Genomic DNA, 26,627 nt, shown 5'->3' on the forward strand with positions numbered 1-26,627 from the left:
TCTCTGTTCTCATAGCTCTTAGTTGTCATTTCATTGCTTTCCAGTTCTGAAGGGTTGGTGTGTGTTTGCAGCATTAAGCTTGCCTTTTCCAGCCTCTCATAATCCACTTTGCCACTCCAGAGATCCCGCTATAAAATGCTTATCTTGATGGCCCGTCTCCCAAGAACCCTTCCTTGAAAGGGCATGCTGTGCTACCAGAATTAAAACTAACAAGTCTTCTGTTGCAAGCGCTGTGTGTTCTGTTCTTTCTATAAAAATCATGTTAACGGCTGTTACTGTAGATACTAATGTCTTATCTAATCCTTTGTCTGTTTTCTGCAACTCATTTGCTTTGTTCTTTATAAGATCTGTTATCTTCTGCTGGTCTGTCACTGCATTTCTGCTGCCCCTCCCTCTAGCTGGGTTTGTCAAGTCGCCCATGTCAGAAACTAAACTCACGGGGGACGCCTTTGAGCTGTACTGTGACGTGGTTGGGAACCCCACTCCAGAGATCCAGTGGTGGTATGCTGAAGTCAACCGGGCTGAATCTTTCAAACAGCTGTGGGATGGCGCTCGGAAGCGCCGTGTCACCATTAACACTGCCTACGGGGCGAATGGGGTGAGTGTGCTGAGAATAACCCGCCTTACCTTGGAAGACTCTGGGACTTACGAGTGCAGGGCCAGCAACGATCCCAGGAGGAATGACTTGAGGCAAAATCCCTCCATAACGTGGATTCGAGCCCAGGCTACCATAAGCGTCCTTCAGAGTGAGTTCAGCACCCTACAGTAGTAGTACTGTAGTAACTAGAGGCAGTCCAGTGACCCTTCTCCTCCCTCCCCCTCCCATGACCCTTGATATAACTACCTGTTGTCTTGTTTTCTGAACCCAAGACTGTTCTTCCAGTTGTAGTGCTTAAGTGTCTGCCATCTTTGTTCTGTGCCTCTCTCCTCCCTAGGATCAAAGGACTTGGGAAAAAATCTGTGGAACTGTACTAGATCTGCTATGTGAAAACAAGCCCAGTGTTGGATTTTTGTTTCTCCCCTTCCCCTTTACTTTTGTAATAGGCTTCCAGCCATCCTATTGCTGGCTTCTTCATGAGTGCCTTTCTGTTTTGGTTTGTACGTCCCTGATCTAACCTTTTTTTTTTTTTCCTCCACTTTCATGGTATTTCTCTGAATGATTTTCTTGCTTGTATCGTTCTGAGTACATAAACTTCTGTACAAAGCCTTCCCTTTTAGTTTTGTGGTTGTTGTTACATGTGAACTTTAAAGGCTGGATTTTTCCATAAAGACATGAAGCTTTTATTTTCTAAACAGCAGCATGTGGCCTAATGGATTCTCTGATGCAGCAGCACCTTACTGATGCAGCTCTTCTGTGGTATGAAAGCAGATGACACAGAGTAAGGGCATGTTATCAAGCTGATGTTCAGGAGCTTTAGTCAAATGATTCCCCACTGAGAATATAATCTCCCTTTTTAAATTCTTAAGGCAGAGGGTGCAATTGTTTATAGCCGTTCATTCCCCTCTGAGTCAGTGCGCTGTATACATTCTGCTGGCTTCACTTTGAGCTTCCAGCCAAGTTTGGGTCTTATTTTCTGAACGTGTACACAAATGCTCTTTATTTGCATAGAGAGAATACTGCTTGATGTCTGAGACTTAATGGTTGGTGTACAGTTTGCATCATATTCACAATGGAGTACATGCAGAGACAGTTAAGCTGGAAAATGAAAATGAAGAGCGGAAAGTAAAGGAGAGTGTGTTGTATTGATGTAAATGTTTTAGTGTCTGGAAGCTGAGTAGCAGAGAATATATGTTTTCAAGATTGTTCTGGGTATTTGTACAGATAAACCAGCATACCACAGAAACATTGTCTAGTTATACTTCAGCTTCACATTCAATAGCCTGATATAAAGTCTTAGTGACATCCATTGAATATATGTGGTTGTATCTAAAGTACTCCATGCTCATAAACATCTGGTAATTTCGTGTTAATTAAGTATGCTCAGGAAGGATAATTTTGAAGTGCCTCAGCATTACAGAAAGGTGCTACAAGATGATGGGTGTGCAGGAAGAGAAAATGGATGACCTGCTGCAGTCGGTACTGTTGGATCAGAGAACCTTGCACTGGAAAATGGAAAGAACATGGATATATGTGGAAAAATAACAGAGAGAGAACCCAATGTCATGGATTTATTTAAAAACAAAAAAAACTGGGTGGTTCAGCTTCCAGTCCTAGTACTTGACCCCTCCCTGGACCTTTTGAGGTCACAAAGGACTCTCACCTTAAGTTAACTCCTATCAGTTACAGCAATAAGAGTCTCTTGGTTTCAGGGAACAATATTCCTTCAAGACAAAGCTAAACTAAATTGTCTTCCAGCAAGTTTAACTTCTCTGGAAGCCTGTTTCCTTTCTAATATGACTCCAGCTTCTACTGCCCATGACAGTCTATTTTGTTTCCTTTTACTTCTTGCCCACCCACTCTTGAGTGGCCTGTTGGTCTCTTCAACTGCAGAAAAAATAGCATGCATTTGAGGGTGAGTCCTTATGAAAACATCTTCCTGCTCCATTAGGAAATGCTTCCTATAGCCCTCAAACATATAACTGAAACTTTCCTGTTTTGGGAGATGGAGGTGGCCTGTTCTCACACCTGCATCCAGTGTTACCTAATTCTGGAATGTATAACATGAATTTGTTGCCAAGTGCCTTGTATTTTTGTTTCACCTTGGTAAGTTCAGTGTTTGTTTTCTCGGAGCACAACATACATTTTAACCAACTCTACTGTGCATGTAAAGGAAGTTGATCTTCTATGGTTTGTCAGAAACAGGACTCTCAAACCTTTAACCTGCAGGTAATGGTACACTGGAAATGAGGAAAGCTGTTTATGGAAGCACAACAGTAACTGGAAGGCAGAAGTCCAAGGTCTGAAACCAGCCCAGAACACTTAAGCTGTCAAGAAATTTGCTGAGTAGAAGCTGCCATGTAACTTCATGGAGTGCTGTTGCTTATACCATATAAACTACGCTGTATATGAAATGAAAGCTTTGGATTCAAATGGTGTAGAAGTATCCTGCTGATGAGGGTCATGATTGCTGACCTCATTTGATACCAACATGTTGGGATGTCAAAGAAAACAAAAGATCACAGCCTGCTTTAATTGTGGCTAACGCAGGTTCAGTGTTTAATTTCAAAGCATAATGTAGGGGTGTGGGGAGGGAGAAGCACTGAGGACTGGTTTTAAATTATAGAACTAGTCTTGGTTCCAACAAAACAGTATGTTTTCTGTGCTCTTTTACAGTAAAACGATAGATTCTAGCTCAACGTCAGCTCACTTAGGATCAGTAGTTTAATCAGGACATATGGAAAGGGATCTCCTTATCAAAATCTTCAGTATGTTACTTGGGAAATGGGACAGCTATCTTTTTGAGATCCTCGTCCCAGAGTACCCCTTTAGACAAGGCACTGTCTCCAGCATATTTAAACAGGCTAGCAGTGCCCTCTTGCTGTTCTGCATTTTTGCAAAATAATGTAACATTAGCATCTCTGACGTATGGCTGCTCACTAAGTGTGATTAGCATGAAGGAGTTTGGTTGCACTCAATCTTTAATGCATACTTGCTTCAAAAATATGCACATCTCATTCCAGTATAGTTATGAAATTGCACAGTAAGCTGGGGCCAAAAGTATTCATTTGCTTGCCATTACTTGATTTGGGTCCACAAACTTGGGAGACCAGCTATAAATACTGCACACGTTACTGAGTAGTACATAATTGGGTAAGAATAGATCTAAATGGTCAGACATGGCCATCAACATCCCAGATAGCTTGTTTGCTCAGTATTGTGGTTCATCAGTGTACAGTCTACAAAGTGGACCTAAGATGGTCCATTAGCAATACAATTTAAAAAAATGTGAAGTAAAGCCATTGCCGATTTTCTTTCTGAACTTTTAGGATACTAACTTTTCTGTTTCAGAGAGCTAGTTTTTAAAATAGTTTTCCATGACAATATGATGGCTTTAATGTTTTCTGACAACAGCATGTATGTTTTCCATTTCAGGGTCACTGCAGGCTGCACTGTCCTTTAGCCACCAGGGTAGGTTGTGCACTTTCAGTTCAGCAGCCTGTGGACAGCATTAGACTGTGCTTACTAACTGCTCTACTTTAAAAATGTTCAGGTCTCTATTGCAGTAGCCAGTAAGCCTGCCCTACCAGTTTCCTTTCTCAAATGGAAAATACTGTGTTTAGTTCCTTGACTAAAATAAACACTGATGATTTCATTTCATGTTGAATGACAAGATATAAAACAAACAAGTACAATCAGTGAATTCTAGTGAAGTTGATGTGTTTAGTTGATTTCAAGAGATTTTAAAATGTTGCTTTTATAGCATTTTGTTTAGCTTTTTTTAATGAAAAAGCTTGTGTGCTTATTCAGTAGGGATGCGATTGAGATATGCAGAGAGAAACAGGATTTGGATGGAACAGTAACAAAATGATTTTGCTCCATTAAGGGACCTGGTAAAAGTCTCATTGCAGGACAGGTGGGGCGGAGTTGCACTTGAACATGGACAGTAGCGATATAATGCTAAAAGAAATGGCAAAAGGAACTGGGGTGCTTCAGTACCTACAATTTGATATCTTGGACTGGAGAGATGGTACTGTGGCTTCTAAGTAGCTGCAACAGAGACAGGTTGCACAGCCAACCTAGTAGAAATGGGGAGGAAAAATAGATACAGAAATCAAATGGGGATTTCTCACCCTGCCTTTCTAGATGACAGCAGCACAAGAGGGCAGATCACTGGAGAAATGAGTGTGTTCATGATGGGAAAACAAAACAACCTTCATGGTGCCTGTAAATTATTTTTCCATTCAATTTAATAATTTGCTTTCCAAGTGCTTTACAGATGAGCCTTCAGAAGACTGCCTAGTAGGACTTAATCGCTGTTCCAAATGTATTAAGATAATTCTCAGCCAGGTATATGGAACTCGCTGGTCTAATTGTTCTTTCCTGATCTTTTTCAAAACATTATTATGCATTGTTACTGGGAGCTATATGAATGTTTCCTATAACAAACAACCAACCCCCACCCCCAGCTCGCTTACCAACATACCTTTCAGCCTTTGGGCTGCTTCCTTTTATACCAATTTGAATGCAAAAGGAAGTCCTTGTGTTTGGAGAGAGGAGAGCAAGGTGCTTTCTGGAAGTGCCAAATGGACTGAACAGTTAACAGGTCTCTTTTAAAATCCTTTTGCATTTAATTTAAGAAAATGTAATGCAATCAGAGCATGCACAAATTGGTCCCGCAATTTTAATGCAATCCCTTAATAGTTAACATCGACATTGTACAGTACCAGCACTGGTTTTGAAAGCCTTGCTGCAAAAGGTTCATCCATTTCCTTTACAATTCTAATTTCTCATACTCAGCCTTACTCTTTTGTGGAATGTTTTGACATTTAGATAAGATCTCCTGATCTTTCCAAATGGCAAAACTGTTTTTTACAGGGGGGGAGGAGAGGAAGGGAATTGACTTTTTTTAATAATTTGGCTGGCCTGCTTTTAAAATGTTCTTGTCCTAGTATTCAGCAATTGGGCATGATGTTGCTTTAATAACACTCAGCATTCTAATTTAAGGACCAGGTTCACAATTTAGAAATCCTACTACTTCTGTAAGGCCTTAACAGTGTCTGGGCTCATACCTTTTATAAGTTCAGATCCTGCCAGTTAAAATGCCAGATATTCAAGGTTTCAAAAAACAATTGACCTCTGCAAACAGTCTGTGTAATGCTTGTGCATCTCATGGGGCTTCAAATGATACTTTTCCCCCTTCAAAACTCACCTTCTAAAATTTAGCATGCAAAATTAAACTGCACACTTCCCTTTCTTAATATTAATTAGCAATATAAACTATGGGCAGCTTTGAGCTGCCCAAAGTTGCGTCTCATCTATCAACTGATTTAAACTGAAGAATTGCTCCAGTTTTAGCCATCAGTGACTAGCCACTGGTGTAGCTGCCACGTTTCAAATCTTAATGGAGAAGCTTGGCATAGTGTATCATTACCTTTCTATCCCAGGGTATTAGTGCAGCTACAAGGATAACTATAATGGAAATATCCCTACTTTAGACAAGGCATTGTTCACTGGGAAGCTAAAGAAATGCATATTATTCCCCAGCACAGAGTATTGACTTTTTTTGAAGGCTTTATCTATAGAGCTTTCACTTCATTCCTCTGACTGACTAAAGCTACTGAATAATATCCAGAAAAAAATTACTTCCTTAAGAGATGAAAAGAAACTGATTTTTTTTTTCACTTACATAATCCTCAACTACCCAGATTCCATTGCATAAAATAAAACAAAGGCCAGATTTAAATATATATATTTCTCAGCAATGTTTAGAGGTTGCCTTTACTTTGAAAATGAACAATATAAAAATAATTGAACCACTTTTTCCATGTAGGGGAGCCAGTCCTTCAACTGTTGCCTTCACTAGTGCTCAGCTGTTTTGGTTTTTTTTGTGTGACTTTCTTGGTGTCTCCCAAAATAGTGAAGCAGTATTCCTTGTGTAGTCTTTTTTCCCTTCCCAACTCTCCTCTGAACCGTAGACTAGAGTTTGTGGGGCAGTTGTTAGCTGAGATTTTATGACTGTTTAATGTATACTTTGTTTCAGAGCCCAGGATCAATGCCAGCGAGGAAGTGACCATTCGCCCATCTGCAATTCCCATCATACTGCAGTGCAACCTCACCACAAATCCCAGCCCTCTCCAAAGCAGCTTTTGGATGAAGAACGGGGAAGAGATTCCTGGCACTAGAAAGAATACCAACACTACAGAGTACAAGTAAGTCTGTAACGAGAGTCACTTTGCTGTCACATTGGAGCTTTCCAACTTCAGTGGCCTTGCAGTTGTAGAGACGAGAGGTCGGGACTCTGAGGTTCTGGTTCTGGTTCTGCTACAAGATGGCTGAACACAGTGCACAAGACTTCTACAGTAGAGGGTCGCACCATTTCCAGGCTGAGGGGAACAGTTGAAGAGTTTGAGAAAAGTAGTTCTGAAATACTGCAGTGCTTTTTCCACACCCCTTCCCCCCACATAGAGATGATCATTAATTCATGCCCTAGCATTCCCATTCAAATACTGCAGTATGTGTAATTTGATACCTGTCCCATAATTCCAAGCACAGCTACTTACAACTTGTTTGAAGTAGGTTTGCAACATATGAACCAGGATATGTAGACCTTAAATTCTGCTGGGAAAGGAAACTGTGATATTGTTCCACATTCTGTTACATTACAAGATGTATATTTGCATCTCTGTCTCTCTTTGTGGATTGAGTTGCCGTGGAGAGCTGAAACTACTTTTGCTTTCATGGTTCTAGACCTTGTTTAAGGTAAATCCAGGTCTCTGAAGTATAGATAGGAGGAGACTGAACTCTGTTTAGCACTAGTGCAGTACAGGTTTCCCTCACTTTATGCTGTGCACATCCTGGAAAATGGCGCATAACTGGAATTCACATGAAGGGATTCCACTTCACAATGTAACAAATAGGGATACGTTCCAAGACCTTAACTGTACTGACCCCCAGACCCATTTTTACCACTTTTACAAGACAATTTGGGTACTCACCATCAGCAGACAGTACACACAAGCACAGGGTGGTGGTTAATGTGGGGATGGCAACTACAGAAACACATCGCAGACAACGAGCAAGGAGCACAGATCCACACAGGAGACTATATCTTTGTGTGCATCACTCCCACAATGCACCTCACAAAGCAGCTGACTGCAGGCTTCCACCATACTAATTGCATAAGAATGAATTTACCTTGCATATAATGAATTTTTGGTATAAGAAGGGTCATCGCATAAGAGCAAACTTGCACATACAGAACCTGCATAAAGTGAGGGAAACCTGTAGTACCTGAGCCTGTAACTAAGGTTACAAACAAGGCACGTTTCTCCCTAGAGAAACCATTTTCTTTTAGGGACCAAGTGCAGTCATTTAGACATCCATCTCCATTATCCTAGTGCAGACCCTAAAAAGATTCATGGAATAAGAAATGCTAACAGTTTGTTCTGGGACATTGTAAAGTGTATCTGAACAGTTGTCCTGGGATTGCATTATTGAATTAATGGAAGAAAAGTGGCTGTGTGTTTAGCTGCTTGCTAAACCCCGATCGGCATATACACAAGTCCCCTTCCAGTCCTGGGAGTTCTCTGTTCTGGGACAAATGCAATGTCTGTTCCTAGCCTATTTTCTTGCATACAGTAAGAATCAGTGCTGTAAGTGCCACAATTCAAGTGTTGCTTGAAGAAGAGTCCCCTCAGTATGCTTGTATATCACCTCTCTCAGCTCCCCACAGGAGAATTTCTACATCTTGTATGGCTAGAAAAGATGTATTCAAAAGTGCAAATTCACAAGCATATTCTGTATATTTGAGTTGTGGGAATTGCCATGAAAAGTTGTGTCCTTTTAGGCAGTCATTGGAAGTCTTATGAATTTAACCATGTCCTCGATCCACTCTGTACTAAAATGCATCTTCTTCAACTACTGTGGTTCCTTTTGTTGCCACAGCGGAGAGCAAATGGAGCTTTCCTTTTGAGTCCTTGGATTAGTTCTTTCCTTAGCATAGTTTTCTTCTAAGTGGCAGGGAGTAGCAGAGAATAGTTTGGTGTAGATAATATATCCCTAACATGACAGCTTTTAGTCCTCCCCAGATGGTATTGAATCCAGAGCCCCATAAGAACTTCAAGACATGCCTCCCACCCAGCTATCATCCCAGAAACCTGTGTCCACATCTGGTACCCTCTGTATCTGGGTGGTACCTGCAAGGTAATTCAGTGTCTGATTTGCTGTGCCTTCACTCCCTCTGTTAAAGGGAAGAGACAAGTAAGGCTCCCAGCTGATTATGTTGAGATCCTTTGACACTAAATGGGAGACCATTTTATTGCTCTGACTTTGGGGCTGCCTTCTCTTACAGGCTTGAGATTTCAAATTTCTCAACCTCTGCTTTTGCAGAAAATTGCTTATCCAGTACTGGCTAAATCAGAAACTGTAGAAAGACCTTTCTGGGACCCTATTTTATGGATTCTGTAGCTTGGTGACAACACAAGAAGCATCTGCCTTGGCACCTGTTCACTTGTACGGGTGCCTAGGATACAGCCCCCAGTTCTGTCTTCTGGAGGTGGCAGGGGTGTCTCAACACAGCTAAACCCTGCAGCCACTTTGAGAATAAAAGAAAGATCAGCTCTATCTCTATACTCTGTATCCCACCAAAGCTTCAAACTGACCAGTGACCTGCATCTCCATAGCTAGATTTCTCAGCAGAAGGCTTCTTGGGATCTCAAATGGTAAGACGTCCATTAACACCTTTCAATTGGTCTGAGTGGATCCCACCTCTTAAGGTTACTTGGCATTTGGCTCCATATTCTTCTACTGTGTGACTGGTACCTGGCACCTATACTGACTTCCCTGGTTGCAGTCCAGGCCTTCCCCACCTGCAGGTTTGTCTACACGGGTAATGAAGAATGAGGGTCCCTTGACCATCCTGGGACCTCTGGTTCTTCTGCACTGCCTCAGACCCAGACTTCATAGGAGGGATCTAATGCAGGACCATCATGAGCTACATAGTGGCCTTACATACAGGACTCCATACCTGGCTGGTGCCATGTTCTCCCTCACTCTTGCATTTGCCTTTTGCTCATCTGACAACTTTTCTTTCATCACGCATCTTGTCAGCACTGAGAATATCTTTGCACTAAGATCGGTCCTGTCTGAGGAACAGGATGAAATTCTCAGAGGAAGCGCTGAAGACTCCTTAGGGGCGTGTGTCAAAATTGGTACCTCCTTCCCCCTTCCCCCTCCCCTTTTTCTCTCCTCCTGATAAACATAAATAATGTCAGGATCTGTTGGGCAGAACAGCAAATAACTTGCCAGCTACAAACAGTTATGGGTTATAGCACCAAAAACATTTGTATTGCAAACATAAGGTGACTTTTTTACCTATTGCCTCAAGCATTCTTAACACAGCCAGACAAGGTTCTTTGGGTATATCCGATGTCTTTTATTAGACCAACTAAAATGGTTGGAGAAATTCTTGTTTGCAAGCTTTTGGGTAAAAAAGGCCATTCATTAGGCTGAGGAAGTGTCTGCAGCTGGTGTATGCTCTTCTAAAAGATACCGGATTTACCCAAAGAAACTTGTCTGCCTGTGTCCTTTGACCAATGCTGCTACAACCTATACCCCTTAACGTAGCCAAGAATTTGTCTCTCCAGGCTTTCATCCGTACTGGGATAGGGGGGAGCAAGACCACATGTGCTCTGTTGTACCTAAAGGACCTCAGTTCTTGTTAGGGCACACTGGCAAACTTGCAGTGGCATTTGCCTCTAGATGATGAAATCAGAACAAGCACACAGGGCCTGGGAGTTAGTCCACAATTTTAAAGGCTTCGGGCAATAGAAAACACCATTCTCTACATGAGCGTCCTGTAAGTGAGAGCAGCCCATCTGGCCTGTAGAGCTTCCCAGCCTCTATTTGACGGGCCTCTCTCAAACTATTAAATAATGATACCACATTGACGTAACAATCAGCAGGGCAGTCATTTGGCACCTGAATGGGACCTGGTGTGTTCATTGCCCTGTCACAGGCTTTCCGTCAGCCTGGCCGACTGCCTCAGCAGAGCAGCTTACCCAGCACAGTTTGTTTGGAGGCGAGTGAGGGAGTGCTCGGAGTGCCAGAACAATTTGTTTTGGAAGCAGTTGCACACCTGTTCATATGTTGGTGTAAAACCATTTGATGCCCCTTTCAGCTTTTGTAAATTCATTCCTTTCTCTTTTGCAAAGCTTGCAAAGAATTTTTCCAACTGTCTGAGTTGGTCTAATAAGAGATCAGATTTGCCCAAAGACCCTTGTTGTCTTTTTTCCCTGTAGCACAAAATACAAGGGGTTTTGCTTTCCTCTTCCCCACCCTCCCACATCCCACAGTGACAAGTTTTTAAAGGGCCTGCTTCTTTTTTTTTTTTGCCCTTAAATTAGTGAGCACTCTTATTTAACAAACCCATTTAGGGCGACTGGGAAACGCACCTTTCTTATCATGCTGAAGACTTCATTCCTGGTGACAGTCACATCAGCTTAGAAGTAAAAAATTATGCATTAGTGGCTGACCCATGATACATACTGTTCCATAGGGAAGGTGGTTCACATTTCTACTCTAAGTAGGTTTGAATGGTGGGTTTTTGTTGTTGTTGTTGTTTTTTTTTTTAACTTAAACCTTCCTGTGCCTTTCCCTGAAGCTCCATTCACTTCTTAGTTGGGAGACTAAGCTGCTAGGTCTCTTTAAAGGGCTTGTTTTTGGTGAAATGTGATCTGCCAAGTTCCGTGTATTATTTCCCCACACAGATAGTATGAGAGTCCCGTCCATTTCTACATGAAACTAAAAGCTAGCTGGGATTCCAAGTGTAAAGCAGTCTCTGCTGCATGTCACAGAACTCTCTCTACCACAGGTATGAAAGCGGAAGCTCTCCATCCTCACAATGTTTCCTGGACTCCCCTTGTTGCTGTCCAGAGTGGTGCACAATCTGTATATTATGCTTATACTTGTTTAATAATGCTTTATTATATTATTTTTTTAATTTGTTGCAAGCTGCTTTTTGGTAGTCGTTTGATTATAATTGGCATGCAGAAAATAATCCTTTTTAAGTTTTATAATAGCTAAATGAAATTTAAGAGGTGCTGGATGCACAAGGAAAAGTTTATCAAAACAGTTTGTATCTACAACTAACTGATTAAAGTATTCTCTGCAACTATTAAATCAAATCTATTATTTCTGGTCATAGTGTCCTTCAAGATCTTTAGAACTGGTATATCTCAACCTTTTAACCTGGTTTTTATTTCTGGATTAGCAAATGGGAAACCATCTTTCAATTTTTACTCCTAATTGGAGTCCTCAATTTTGAATGAGCTGATTACTGGAATGACCTAAACTGAAATGAAGAATATCTAGGAGCGCTGACAGAAAAGCCTGTAGCTACTGAAAACTGATTATCCTTCAGCAAACTTGGGTTCCAGGTGCTTAGCTATTGTCTTCCCCTAGTTAGTTTAGTAATTTTGACTTTTTTTAAAGCTTTGGCAGCAAACAGGTGCTGTTGTAATTATGTAATGTGAATGATTTTAAATAGATTTGTGTAGGAATTAATATAGGTTGTCAAATTTTTTAAAGACAAAATGCTTATAATTTCAAATTAAGGAGAACTACTTCTGTAAAAGGGCACAGACAGGACCACCTGAGCTTTGACTTTGCATTTCCAAGGCGCACACTTCCTGCAGTCTGAATCCGTGAAATCAGCCATTGTTAAAAACTATAGTTGCTATAGTAAATAACTATCCTGTGTTTGTGTAGAAATCCATTCCCCTTCCCACAGTTTACCTATGTGTAGAAAAGAGATACCATCCAAAAGGGGTATGGTGATTTAATGTACACATGCTGCTTTGAGTGTGTTTAGGCAAGTGTCATGTTAAAGTGATTTGACTTAGGGTAAGTGTCTTAGAAATTGCCATGTGCTAGTACACTGTTTCCTTTGTACCTGTTTTCTGAAGCTTTTCTGCTCACCTGTGTATTCTTGATGTAGGAGGTTCAAGGACCTTTCAGTCAAGGGAAGGGTGGAAGAAACGTGAGGTGCATTTATTCTCAGCAGAGTGAATAGAAATGTGGCTTTTACGTCCTCAGCTCTTTGCCCCCCATTTCAGTTGCAGCAAACCCCAGCATGGAGAAATATAAACAGTTAGGGTTGGAAGAGACCTCAAGAGGTCACATCTAGTCCAACCCCCTGCTCAGAGCAGGACCATCCCCAACTAGATCATCCGGGCCAAAACTTTGTCCAGCCGGGTTTTGGAAACCTCTAAGGATGGAGAGTTGACAGCCTCTCTGGATAACCTGTTCCAATGTTTTACTACCCTCCTAGTGAGAAAATTCTTCCTAATGTTTAACTTTAACTTCCCTTGCTGCAACTTGAGAAAGCTGCTCCTTGTTCTGTCATCTGCCGCCACAGAAAACAGTCCAGCTCCAGCCTCTGCAACCAACCTTCAGGTAGTTGAAGGCTGCTGTTGAATCCCCTCCATCTCCTCTAGACTAAATAAGCCCAGTTCCCTCGGTCTTTCCTGATAAGTCATGTCCCCCACCATTTTTGTTGCCTTCTGCTGGACTCTCTCCAGTTTGTCCACACGCTTTCTGTAGTGGGGGGGCTAAAACTGGACACTACTCCAGATGTGGCCTCAGCAGTGCTGAATAGAGGGGAATAATCATTTTCCTTGACCTACTGGTAATACTCCTACCAATGCAGCCCAGTATGCCATTAGCCTTCTTGGCACCAAGGGCACACTGTTGGCTCATATTCAGCTTATTGTCCACTGTAACCCCCAGGTCCTTTTCTGCAAAAAAGCATTGGTTTCTTTACATGGTTTTGCTAGCTTAGATCATGGGAATTTTTCCAAGACCAGTTTGAATAGGAAAACAGTTGATAGATCCACTGACTATTAGTTAAAAACAAAACAATAGTATTTTTGGAATAAAACAATCATGTTTTGATTTTGTCACTCTTAGGCTTATATCTAACTTCAATCAGATCCTTGTAAATAGCTGTACCATGACTGCTTTATGATATAGACTGATGTATAAGTTGCAGCTTTTGAGAAATTGGATATGTTATTTATGTGAGGAACAGTCTCTGTCCAGTTGCTAGCAATCAATGCAGCTGTTTTGGGCACCAAAAAGACGGATTAGAATTGTGATTTGTGCATACTTCATATCAAACTTAGTGTAAAAGTGGTGAAATTTCTTGTTGCTTTACAGTAAGTGAGATGTTGCTAGATAAATTGATATTATTGTACTAAAAGGTTAGAATTTTTGTGCGTTGCATAGGGAAACACAATAAGATACTGGTTTATTGCAGGATCTAACCAATTTAATCAATCCATGGTGCTATTCTGAAAAAAAATGAAAATCTCCAAAACATTTTGTCAGCCTGTCTACTTTCCAGTTGTGAAAACAATTCCTAATACCAGTGATGTATTCTCTCCTTGCGCCTGCAGGATTACGAAGGCCAGAGCAGAAGAGTCAGGGGAATACTTGTGCGTGTTCACGTTTGCTAGCTCTCCTGTAGCCAACATCTCCATAGAAGTGAAAGGTACTCTTGGTTTTTCTCTTCTGAAAGCTAAGTGTTTGAGCAGCTTCCTTCCCTTTCTTTTCTTGGATCCATGTTGCTATTTGCCCTCTTTGGGTATATTCACTTTACAGGAGTAACTCAAGTTGACCCATATTTCCCTTATTACCTATCACAAAGTAGAATGATTACTGTACTGTCATGCATGCAAGGCTAAGATTTCTGTGGCTGCCTGTGAGTGCTTTCGTGGCGTACTGTGGGGAGTATTTTGTCCCTTTTGGGATTGCTGAGTATAAAGGTTATGAACCCAGCATCTTAGAAAAGTAAACCCATTTGAAGTTGTCCCACACCAGATTTTTGCTGGGGAGCCACATTTAAAAGGTGGCAAAGTATGGATGATCCTCACCAAGGACTGACATTAGATTTCAGTGACTTCCCTTCATGCGCACAGTTTTTTTTTTTTTTTCTCCTGCTCTGTCCATTTAATACTGAACTGATGTCTTTTATGAACTATTTTGGAGATTTAAATTGTTGGTACTTAATAGATTATGAATGTAATTTTAAAGAGAGGATCCAACAGTACAGTCAATTTATATTTTTGGCCAGTGGCTCTTTCTATCACTAACTAGCTACATTAAACTTTCTATTCCTGTTTAAAAGGAAATGGGCCCTATCTAGAAAGACTACCATAGTGGCGGTCAACTGTTTGTGATACACTTGCCACAAATTTGAGTCCAAACAATGAGAGAGTGCCATTATAATCAGCTACCACAACTGCCCGGTGCTACCAAATGCCATTGCCAGCAGGATATGACAACACCTGAATTTGTCGACAGCTGCCATCAAAGCTCCCACAGGGCCCCAAACCCTCAAGCCAGCACCAGCTCTCCTCTCCTCACCCCCAGTTCTTGCCCCATTGCTGGGGTCCCCTTTCACTCAGTGTCCAGGGCTTGCGTGCCAAACACAGTGGCTGCCTGTGCCACTTGTGGCCTGTATGCCATGGGTTGGCTGGCACTGCTCTAACATATTCTTGTGATTTGCTTGTTTTGTTCACTTTGAATAATTAACAAAGCAGTTGGCCCAGGTGAGAGAGAGAGAACTTTCCCCTCAACAGTAGCTACTGCTTTTTTCTCTGATCTTTTTCATGCTGAACTCAGTGCATTAGTGAAATACTGATTAGTTTTGTTAATCAAAGGCAGTTAAAATTCTTTGGGGGTCCAAATGCTAACAATCAGCTCAGGCATTCCTCGGCTTTTGTTGCTCTTTGCTTTATAAAGATGTCATAAACCAAACTAATTTGAATTTCTGGACTTTTGTTAGAGTCACTCGGTTCCAATCCTTCCTACCCATTTCCTATTTAAAAAATGTAAAGGCTTGTACATGGCTTCTTTTCAGTCCGTCAAGAAGCAAAGCGAAACAGATCATTGTCTCCTAAATATTGGTATCCCCATTCCAGTCGCATAGGGTAGCCTCTGATTTGTCATCAGATAGGTTCCTGTGATATGGCATAAGGAAGGCCTTTGGTAAACAGAAATAGTTAACTGATACCTTAGGAATTTCAGACCTCTACCAGGAGACACAGAGCTTAACTGGACTACTAAATTAGTTGGGAAAGTGAAGGTGAGAGACCAGGTACTGCAACAGGGTCTGAGTGACATTTATTTGATGTTTAAAAATAATAACTAAAGGGAGTAAAGGGAGTTGCATCATCATTTCTAGCAAGTAAGGCAGTGGTATAGGACATACACTATTGCCATGTAAACAGGTGATTTGAATCCAGTTATAACAAGAAAAGTGGTTTAATTCCTGTCTTGATTCAAGGATTTCTTTTGAAGTGGCATCTGAGAGGGGATCTTAGTGAGGGTATCTAGAGAAGTTGGACCTGGTGATATATGGAGTATGCTGGTTGCTGGCTTTCCAAGGAGCAAGTGAATTCTACATGCTATTGTGATTTTTGAATTATCACCATAGAAAAATAGCTACAAAATTATTGTAATGCTGAGCCCTAAAACACCACTGACTCAAAGAAGAGTACACCTTCTTTAGGACTAGGGGAAGGGAAAGGAAATGCACTTGTTTCAATCAGGAGTCTGTGAGAAGCAACCACAGATACATAACTCTGAGCAGGTAAGACTTGGGGCCAGAGTCTATTCCATCTGTTAGACAACCAGATTAATTTAGCTGTAAAACTGCTATCCTATTCCACCCTGTTCATGTGCCTGAAAACCTGTTTTCATGCTTAGGTACCTAATAAGTAGAAAAGGAAGGATAATGGCCCTTTGTTGCTTTGTTTGAATTGCTTTAAGTACAAGGCATGCTTGTTTTTGGGAACCTGTACATTAGGTGCAGTTTTTTTGCCTCTTATTCCTGCTAAATTTTCTGTTTAATGTTTCTTTATTAATATGCCCTTGGAATTAGGCTGCTTTGGGGATGATACTTACAGGCCATTTCCAGAGGAGGGAAATGTAACTTTTTAGCTTTGATAAAGGACAGAAGATGGCCCCTTTCTGTTTGGAGCACTCTCAAAAGATGCAGGTTGTGCATTATCCAAAGCGTGGCTGCCATGCCATTCATGGGCAGTTAAGAACACTGGAAAAAAAACCCCTGGGAATCGTGAGGAGTGGCAGGAGCATGGGATTATGGAAGGGGAAATCCTGTTTCCTGGATTGAACCATTGACACAAAGGGCAGAAGCATAAAAATAGTTAATTACACTAACCACTTTCCATAGCTAATTATACATAAATACACAGGACTGAGTACTCATTACCAATTATAAGTTAATGACTGTTAAGCACCACTCTTGGGAGAAGTGATACTTGCAGTTTGCACAGCAGTCAGTAACTTGGACTCATTGACCCTATTCTTCAGGCACTCCTTGTAATGCCATGGCTATTCCTAGCCTATGGCATTGTACAAATCTCTATAAACAGACAGGAATGTATTGGGTGTTGATGAAATGGGACTCCTTATCAAGTCTCCTGTAAAATCAAATTGTGGCATGCAAATTTACTTTGTCACTAAGCTTTCACACAATATATGTAATGATAACATAGGGCTATATGTAGGACAGTTTAAGATGAAGATTGCAAGATAACTACAAGCTAGGGTATCCAAGAATTGCATTTAAATTTGTTCTGTTCAAAAAGCTGATTTAATACTGCAAGAGCTATTGCATTAATACTAGAACTTGCATGGTATCTTGCACAGAATTTCACTAAATCACATTCTCATGTTAGCTCTGAAATGAAGTATTGCTCATTTTTTATTTTGAGGGTGGTGATTAGCTTACTGCTCCAACAGTAAAGTTAGCCAGTGGAAAACTTTGTGGTACATTTTCTGAAGTCAAGTGCATACATACGTTTGCATGTCACTTTATACAAATAAAAAATGATTTCCAAATTGGATCCGAGTACATGCACGTGACCACTTAATATTTAACTGACCCTGGCTGTGGTCAGATGTTACATCTATAGTATTACAGAAGTGCAGCATATAGATGTTCATGCTCCCTGTGCGGTACAAAAATAGTTGAAGTGCCACAGAAATGTTCTTGGATGAAATGAGAGAGTAGCGGGCTAGGTAACTGTGCTTAGCTCATACAATCTTGGTTTGCAGTCTTTGTTGATTTGTCTCTGCTTCTCTGGGGCAAACTTCCTCTATGCAGGAATCAACATAAACAGTAAAACAAACACTCAGATAGCAAATGGTCTTTTCCCAGACCTAGAAAGAGTGCCCAGGCTTGGTTTTTGTCACCAGGAGCCCACACTCTTCCCTGTCACTCTTGTTCTCTCCAGCAAACTTGCAGTCTCTTGGCTTCACTCAGGGTCTTCTACCAGACCCCCAGGAGAGCAGCAACTCTGGCATGGCCTTCGGAGCTTATCCAAGAGCCTCAGAGCTCTCCCCCTCAGCTCCCTTGTAGGAGCCTTTTAACTCCCATGGGTCAGCTAATTACCCCATCAGCTGGCTCAGTCTTCTGAGGCAGGCTTACAATCAGTTTCTGCTTGCCTATAGCTGGGCTGCAGCCCAAGGCATGTAGCCTACTACAGGGAGTTTCTCTGTAGTGCTGGGGGTTTTTTTAGCACCACATATAACATCTGTATGTTATACTGTAATATGTTGGAGGGAGGGGAGCTTTTGGTCGTCCCTTAGCCTCCCGTAATGCTCCACTCCTCCTTCCCCCTTCCAAAGGGGGAGCAAAAGTGAGGTTGAACAGTCACTGAGCACAGCCTTGAAGGAGTAGGGAAGTGCTGCTGGCTGATTGCTTGCTGACTACCGCTGTCATCAGAGCTGCAGTCCGCCCCAAGATGGGCTGTCTGTGAGTGCACCGAAGCCCCCAATCCTGGGGTGGGTAGGGGGGGGTGCAGCTTTGCTTGCCACAGTGGTAGTGGTCTGTCAAATGAGCAGGTAGGCTGCTCACTGATAGGCTTCCCCTCCCTATTGTGTGGGTGGGTGGAGGGCAGTAAGAGCCACAACCAAGCAAGCCACTGTTGCCCCCAGCCCTTGGCTGGAGAGCATGTCCCTGAATGCCTTGGCACTGATTTTGTAGCACTCTTTTTTTGAGCAGGGTGTGAATCTGCACATCTGTCCTCCCTTACAGTGCTGTTTTTGTAGCTCTTCAAAGTGCACTACAAATGTACATCTGGCCATGGCCCCTGGGTGCATATGTGTTGGATATTTATGCTCATAAATTAAGCATAGAAGAATTGGTCACTTAGTTTCAGAAGTAACTTTGTAAATCTGGTCTTGGATATGAGTTCCTGCAGAAAAAAATACTGATTTCTGGGACAACCTGGAATGAGCTCATTGTGGCAAGTCTGCTGAAATGTAATCTAAGCAGCATCAGAGCTGCTGGACTTTTGTTCCCTTGCCTGTTTATAGCCTTTCTTTATGTCTGTCAGTCTCAATAACTGCTCCGTAGGTAAATAGAGTCCAGGAACATGTGAATCACTTGTAAACTTGCACAGAGGATTTCAAACAGAACTGAATGTGTCTGGAAAACAAATTTAAAATAATGTTGTCAAAATTAGTCCCCTGACTTAACTATAACTGCCTTTTTAAAATGAGAGGTAAGTAGCCATGTTAGTCTGCAGTTAGGCAGAAAGCTAGGAAGGGTGGCACCCTGGAGACCAGCTTCTTCAGACCCCTCCGAACAAGTTGGTTTATAAGATGCCACCCTGCCCTGCCTCCTTTTAAAGCAAGGGACAGTGTTCTGCTTCCACCTCAATCTTCTAGCATTAAACTTCCTTTTTAAGATTATTTAGTCTGCGGTCCCACTCTTTAATGTTTAGCTTCAAAAAGCACATTGTTTACTCCTCTCCTTTTATTGGGAGCTGTAGGACTCACAAGCTAGTTTGAATAAGCTTGTTGGAAAGCTTGTGATCATCTGACAAACGTAAAATGAACATAGAAACACTTACTTCATTAGTCTTTCTGTTTTGAAGGGTATTTTACATTCAGTAGAGGTGTTTTTTTCCCCTTCCTTCATTCTTGCTTTTGCAGTGAAATGATCAGCAGAGGTCAGTCCAGTGTTTTGTCATCTGAACCATGAGGGTGAGCCTTTCTGTCAGCCTAGATGAACTGTTTTTTAAGCTTATTTCTTCTCCTTGTTTGCAGCCTTTTTCAATTTTGCCTGTTTTGCTTGGGACAGGTTTGTTTCTGCTGAAGCACTGTCATTCAGATCTCAGCAAATCTCCAGAATAATATAAAATAGAGGATAAAATATTTCCTCTGGGGGAGGGATGGGAGGAAGAGTTAAAGGGTAAAAGGTGTCTGTGCACCATCCTTAGTTCTTGGTAACAAGCTTGTTTTTCTGCTTGTCCTGATCCTCTTTCCACCATAGCATACATGCTGCTAAATTGCTATAGCCACAACCCTGAGATGAGTCAGTAGCAGCTCCAGCCAGAAGTTTCCAGTTCTCCACGTATATCCGAGCAGAGGAAATTCGTAAGGATCAAGGCTCCAAAGAGGCTGTAAGGTGACCCCATTGAAAGTAGAAGACACCATTCTCTCCACCCTGCCTTGCCACCAAAAGGAAAGCGCTTTGCCCCGAAGCATGAAAAAAATAAGACTTATTGCTTCTCTTTTTCCACCCACAAAGGATCCTTTGACCTCCCCTTCTGCCTCATTCATGTTGTTGGGGAATTAGCTTCTTAAATAATAAACTTGGGGCAGTCGTCACTGGGTGCTAGCAGCCAGTTTCCAGGGGAATCATTTCTGAAGAACACTTACCTTCACATCCTCCCACTTCAGAGGCATTTAGCTTCTACATACAATGCCTGCACTTCTAATGCAATGCTTTGGCCTTGAGCCAAACAAAAGGATAAAGAGCCTTTAAGAAAATGAATGCTCCTTCCACTGACTCTTAGGCAGGAAGGTGTGTCTGTAATTCTCTGCCATGATCACTGGCTAGTCTGGCCCCAGCTGCTCCAGGAAGCCAATGCAGCAATTTTACAACAAAAAAAGAGCTCTGAAGCTGTGTGAAGCTTCGGTCACTGATTTGATTTGGCGGAGATCTGGCCTGATTTGGCAGTTGAATCTCCGAATCCAAATCGAATCAGGAGGCCCTTTAATCTCTCCGAATCAAATCGGAACCCTCCGAATCGATTTGGAGACATTCAACAATTCGGATATAGGCACAGCTTTAAATGTTTTTTCCTACATACGTCAAGATACCAGGTGGCTTGTGAACACTGTGATGCTGGGATACATGGAGTGTCCCACAGGAGCGCAGGGGGGTCCCCAGTGCGTTCGGCGGTGGACCCAGAAGTGGACCAGAAGCAACCCCTGGCTTGGCAACTGGTGCCTCCTGGGTTAGGGGGCACCCAGGGTCCACCCATGGCTGATTGCCAAGCCAGGGTGGGGCACGTGCTCAGCAGCGAACCCAGAAGTGGACTAGAAGTACTTCTGGTCCACTTCTGGGTTCGCTGCTGAGTACACGGGGGTGGCGCTGTGCTCCTCCTGTGGGGTGCTTCATCCACCCCACCATCGCAGTGTTCATGAGCTGTGCCTGGTACTTCGAGGTATGTAGAAAAAACATTTAAAGCTGTGTCTATGGCTGAATCACTGATTTTTCCAAATCAGCATCAAATCTCCAAATTCAGATTCGGCTGAATCAAATCGGGGACAGTGATCCAAATCAACAATCTGATCTCTGTCCCCGATTCAGTCAGAATTGACTGTGGCCTGTTTTGCACACTGCTACTTACCACCCTCACAGAACTGCTGTATCTTGCAGTTGAAGTTTTCAGGGCAAACAGTATCTACGCTGGTGGATCCCCAGACTGGAGAGGTCCTGGCTAATCTTTTTCTAGTTTGTGGCTCAGCACCTGTCTGGATATGCCTCGCTATGACTTTGGATGCCCAACTTCTTGCCTTTTCCAACAAGAACTCAGGTTTTGGGTGGACAGGTCATACTCCATAAAAGGACTCTCCATGCCAGGCTCTAAAGTGTGTTACCGGGGGCATCCTTTGCATTTACTCTTTCAGTGTAGTACTATACCCTTGGAGAAGTGCAGAGAAGCCAAATGAACTTTTCTAACCTACCAACTCATCCTCTTGAGATCACATACATAAATGCTCCTTTTAGATGCTTAAAATTTGATATATGCAAGAATCTTTTTACCCACTTCTACTCTTCCTAGTCAGTATTTTTAATGGGATTGTTGCAAAGGGCTACAGAAACTGGGGTATGGTTCTGACCTATTCTGCATGACAGCGGTTGATATACGTCCAATTCTGCCTTTAGATAGGTCCATGCTGTTTTCTTTTGTTTCCACTGGAAGCAATAGGACAAATCTCTCCTTGAAGTCAGAAGCAGCACTGTATGTCATGTTCGAAAGGAAATCCTTTCCGGAGTGCTCTGCAGACTTCCCGTTTCAGCTGACTGGTACAGTATCTTCTGTGGTGGTTTATATGGTCCACTTGAAGATGTGAAGGTGGTAAAGAAGTTCACCCCTGCTTAATGTGATCTTCTGCAGGAAAAAACTGTTTCTCTTTCATTGGCTGCAGTGTTACATTCCACACTACGCTGTAAATGAAGAGATTTCTTACCCACAGCAGGAAAAGTGTTGCTTATATCAAGAATGTCTCTCTTGGTTTAGAATGTAATGAATTAAGTTTAGCCAAAATGTAATATTAAATTGAAATCTAATTATGACACGGACTGGTTTTTGTTGCTCTCCTAGACTTCATTTTGGAGAGGTCTGTTGGATTGAGACACAGTATTTTCCTCTTTTTATTGCAGGCACCGAAGGAAAAAAATGCATAAATAATGGTATTTTATAAAAAATGAATTATTTTCCTGCAAGGTGGTGAGGTTAACACAGAGGAAAAAAGCTTTAGCCCATTTTTACTGGGAAGGCGGCAGCTGCTGCATACGACTCATCCGCAGGTACCCAGCAAATTGGGGTCAAAGCTGGGTTCCAAGTTTAGGAGTTCCTGGCTTCCAGTGTGCTAAACACTGCTGCTCAGCTTAAATGAAAACTAGATCACGTATGAACAGAAGCTGTTTCACTCCATGCTTACCAAACCTCTTCCTTGCTCTGCTGGCTCTGGACCAGAACTGTATAAAAAAATCCCTTAAATTAGAGGAGGATATTTTCCTATTTCTGATTTGCTGACCCAGGTCAGCCAGGCTGGTCTGATGTTCATTGCAATAGACATAGTGAAACGCACTGACAGCTGGTCAGAAGGTTAGCAAAATAAATATCAGGCTAACTTCTCAGCCATTCATGACACCAGCTAGCATTAGGAAGCTCTAGATTATTAATATTCCACACAATGCTCCCATCAGACTGCATGCTAGAAATAGTCAAGGTCCTGCTGGAATTGGAAATGACTGCTGCATAACTATGCCTAGCAATGAAGAAAGCAGAATGTATTCTTGTCACTCAGGCTCTCTTTGGGATAACCCAGCAAGTTGTCCTTTCCTTAAAGGACTGTAATTATCTCCTGATTCTAGGAGAATGCTAGGTCACCCTGCAGCTGGCATGATGGTGTCCTAGAAAGCTTCTCCCCAGCCCTGGTTTTTTTTCCTCACAGGTTGCTGGTGGAGTAAAAGTGGGCCAGCGTTAGCAGTGCTGATTTACTTCACCTTCCTCCTCTGCAAGGCTCTGCTCTGCTTCTCTCTGCTGATCTATGGCATTGAAAACTGTGCTGACAGATGGAGACTGTGTGAGGCTGCAGTTTAAGCTGATGAATCCTGTTTCTCTCTTTCCTAATGGGAGTAATTTACCGTCCCTCTTGATTTAATCCTGTGATGTCAGCTTTGGGACTGTCACCTTGCTGCCTGGTAGTCTGTCTTTTCTGCTCTCCAGCTCCTGCCTGTTGTGTTCCATAAAATGGGACATAATCCATGCATAGCACACCCTAAACCAATGCAAAACGCACAAGATAGTCTCTTGGGCTCACTGTGGTTACTTATCTCCTTCTATTACCCTGTGGCTGTTTCCCAAATTTAATGGAGAAGTGGCCTTCATAACAGTTAAGGGCCTATGTCACAGGCCCTTGCATTGTGCTTACCATCTTTCAGAGCAGATGATGGAAGTCCCTTCTTCCTGCAAGAACTGATGTCCTGTTGTCACAGGCAGGGCGGCTAGGATCTGGAACCAACTTCCAAGAGAAGTGGTGCAGGCTCCTACCCTGGGGGTTTTTAAGAGGAGGTTAGATGAACACCTTGCCGGGGTCGTTTGAGCCCAGTACTCTTTCCTGCCATGGCAGGGGTTGGACTAGATGATCTACTCAGGTCCCTTCCGACCCTAGAAACTATGAACTATGAAATGCCTCGTCTCTGTTTGAGGTTGTAGGCTGTGGACTATCTCCAGGGATGGAGGCTGCAGGTGGAGCCTTGTCCTCGCATACAGCAGAACACTAACCCTCAAGCAGATTTTACTGATCTCTTAAAGACCCTCCACTGTAAAAAAAAAAAAAAAAAAAAAAAGGGTGTGTGGGTATATGTATATATATATGTATATGTGTATGTATGTATCCATTTGTCTTTGGAACTTTGCCTGCCAGAAATAATTATCCTCTAAAATCTTTAAAAGGGAGTTAAAACAGTCCTTTGAGTATATACTTTGAATATAACTCTAGAAGAGACCGTTAGAACTAATATAGCCAGACCTCCTCTGTAGTATGAACTCCAGGACGTCACTCAGTTCTTGTCTGAGCTAGATCCTCTTTTAGGGAGGGAAAACCATCCAATCTTGAGTTTAAAAATGTCAGTGATGGCAAATCTACCACAACCATTGGTAAGTGGTTCCAGTAGTTAATAGTCCTATCTTTAAATTGTCTTATTTCTAGGCTAAATTTGTCCTGCTTCCATTGCCAGCTACTGGATCTTGTTTGACCTTTGAGGAGCCCAGTATAATGTGGTTATAAACTGTTTTATGGCGTTTCCTGTTTAATTGGGCTTCTTTGGTAAAAAGATGCTGTAAAATCAAAATGAGAAGGAAAAAAAAAAAAAACACTTAAAGGATTTTTTTCCCCCCAAATGTCAGAACCTACCGTTAAAATTGGAAAATTCTCTAGTGGTCAGTGTTTGTTAGTGATCTGATTTGAGGTTAGCCACTACCTCCTCTGGGTACTATCCAGTGTGTATTGATGTGCTAAACCAGTTCTGTACAGTAAGAGCCTTGCTTCGTTTTTATTTTTGTGGCTTAGACTGAGCCTGGAAGTCAGACTCCTGCAGCCTAAACTGGTTCTGCCACTGAATTCACTTTCTGGCCTTGACCAGTGACATGGTTTGTGGTCTGTCTGCATCTTTCTGTCTAGGATCTTTGCTAAGCTCATCTAGATCCTAGGTTTACTATTTATAAAGACTTGCTACATGCCATAGAGGGGCGTACCAGTGAATGATCAAAAATCTGTCTGGATGGGAATGTGGATCTGAAATGCTGTTCTTGCACTGATAATGAGCTAGTTTCTTCCCTTGAATGAGGCAAGTTTGGGTGTTGCAATACCCACCTATCCTGGAGTTCACCAATCTAGCCTAAGCCTAGTTTAAAGCAATACTGTGTTAAATTTGTTGCTTGATTTCCAGAAAAGAACTTTGCTTGAGAAATTCATAAGCTTTTTCAGATACTTTAAATGCTCTTTAACACCCACCTTCCCCTTTATTTTTTAATGTAAAATAGCTGTCCCTGTTGAAATCATGGGAGCTCCATTGGCTGCTAGTTCTGGCTAACAAGAACGTTCATAATAAGTTGCAGCATAATTATATTTGCTAGCAAGGGCCCTTGTGTCCAACACTTTTGGGGGCAATGCTTATTCCATGTGCTGTGACTGATCCAAATTTTATATTTTTGTCTAGTTCCCCAAACTCGCTTCCAGTTGTACGTGTGCTATAAGGAAAGTGAACTTTTTAATCCTCTTCTCATTAGAAACGATTGTCGCTGCCTTTCTTTGTGTAAACTTAAGAGATGCAAAGGAAGCTCTTGTATTTGAAAGGTCCCTGGAAAAACTTTGTCTGGGTTCTGTTGGAGCTCTCACATTGGACTTCAACTGGATTAACAGATCAGTGTCCAGTGGTCACATAGCAGGCCACGTGTGACAAAATTAGCAGGCTAGACAGCGAATGGGTTTTAAAGGTGGTGGTCACTGCAGCACACCATGCCATCTGCAAAGTGAAGGTTCAGCTCAGGCAGCCCATTGATCCATCATAATCTCATGAGGCATTATGCTGTGACAGGCTGCAGAGGCAAAACTGGCAAAGTGAATAGCCACAACCCTGTTAACAAACGCACGCATCGCGTGATCTGGGAGAAGGGCCTTATTGTGTGTATTCATCCCTCTGCTCTGTGAGCTCCCAAACAGGATGGCTGGGAGAGCCTTGAGATACAGGAAAGGCTTCTAATCCAGCCCTGTTACCGAGTAACAAGCCCTCATTTGTGAAGCAGGTATCATTAGAGTAGCTACCTTACTGTGCGGGCAAGCCCCTAAGTTGGCAGAGAGGTAGGACTAGCTGGAGAATGTCCTCAGCACTGAACCTCTTCATTTGCTTCCCCCTCCACACGTACATAGGGCCCTACCGAATTCATGGCAGAAGTGGGCTGCGTTGCTGCTCTTTTAATCTTGCAGGTTCCCCCACGCATCCCTCCTTCCCACCACTGATTGATGGAGTGGGCCCACTTGCAGCTTGCTCCTGATCGGCAGGGAAGCAAAAACCATGGTTTTAAACATGGCACTGTTTTTTGCCTCCCTGCCAGTCAGAAGCAAGCAGTGGGGCCGCCAGGGCCCCTCAGTCAGTGAGCGGCTGGAGACAAACATGGTGCCATGTTTAAAACCACGGGTTTTGCTTCCTCACCAATCAGGGAGTCAAGTGGGCCCCCCTCTACCAGTCAGCAGCAGAGAAGTGTGCAGGGGAGCCTGCAAGATTAAAGGAGCCGCAGTGCAGTCCACTTCTGCCATGAATTCAGTTGGGCCCTACACGTACAGTTCTAGCAAGAAATACCTAAAAGCCTGCAGATTATCCCTGTTCTTCTGTTGAGTTATGGGGTCAAAA

General features: G+C 42.4%; 1 protein-coding gene across 2 annotated transcripts in view; it reads left to right on the plus strand.

Annotated features, from left to right (window-relative positions):
* Positions 1-244: 244 nt before the first annotated feature.
* Positions 245-26,627, plus strand: part of NPTN (neuroplastin) — a 44,687-nt gene continuing 18,304 nt past the window's right edge. For both annotated transcript variants that reach the window (XM_019504484.1, XM_019504485.1), the window contains exons 1-3: positions 245-746; positions 6,642-6,810; positions 14,056-14,150. In XM_019504484.1, the coding sequence (XP_019360029.1) occupies positions 260-746; positions 6,642-6,810; positions 14,056-14,150 (751 nt within the window). In that variant the 5' untranslated portion in view covers positions 245-259. The remainder of the gene's footprint in view (positions 747-6,641; positions 6,811-14,055; positions 14,151-26,627) is intronic.

Source organism: Gavialis gangeticus, unplaced genomic scaffold (assembly GCF_001723915.1).
Source record: "Gavialis gangeticus isolate Ggan-Ray unplaced genomic scaffold, GavGan_comp1, whole genome shotgun sequence".
Taxonomy (NCBI): Eukaryota; Metazoa; Chordata; order Crocodylia; family Gavialidae; genus Gavialis; species Gavialis gangeticus.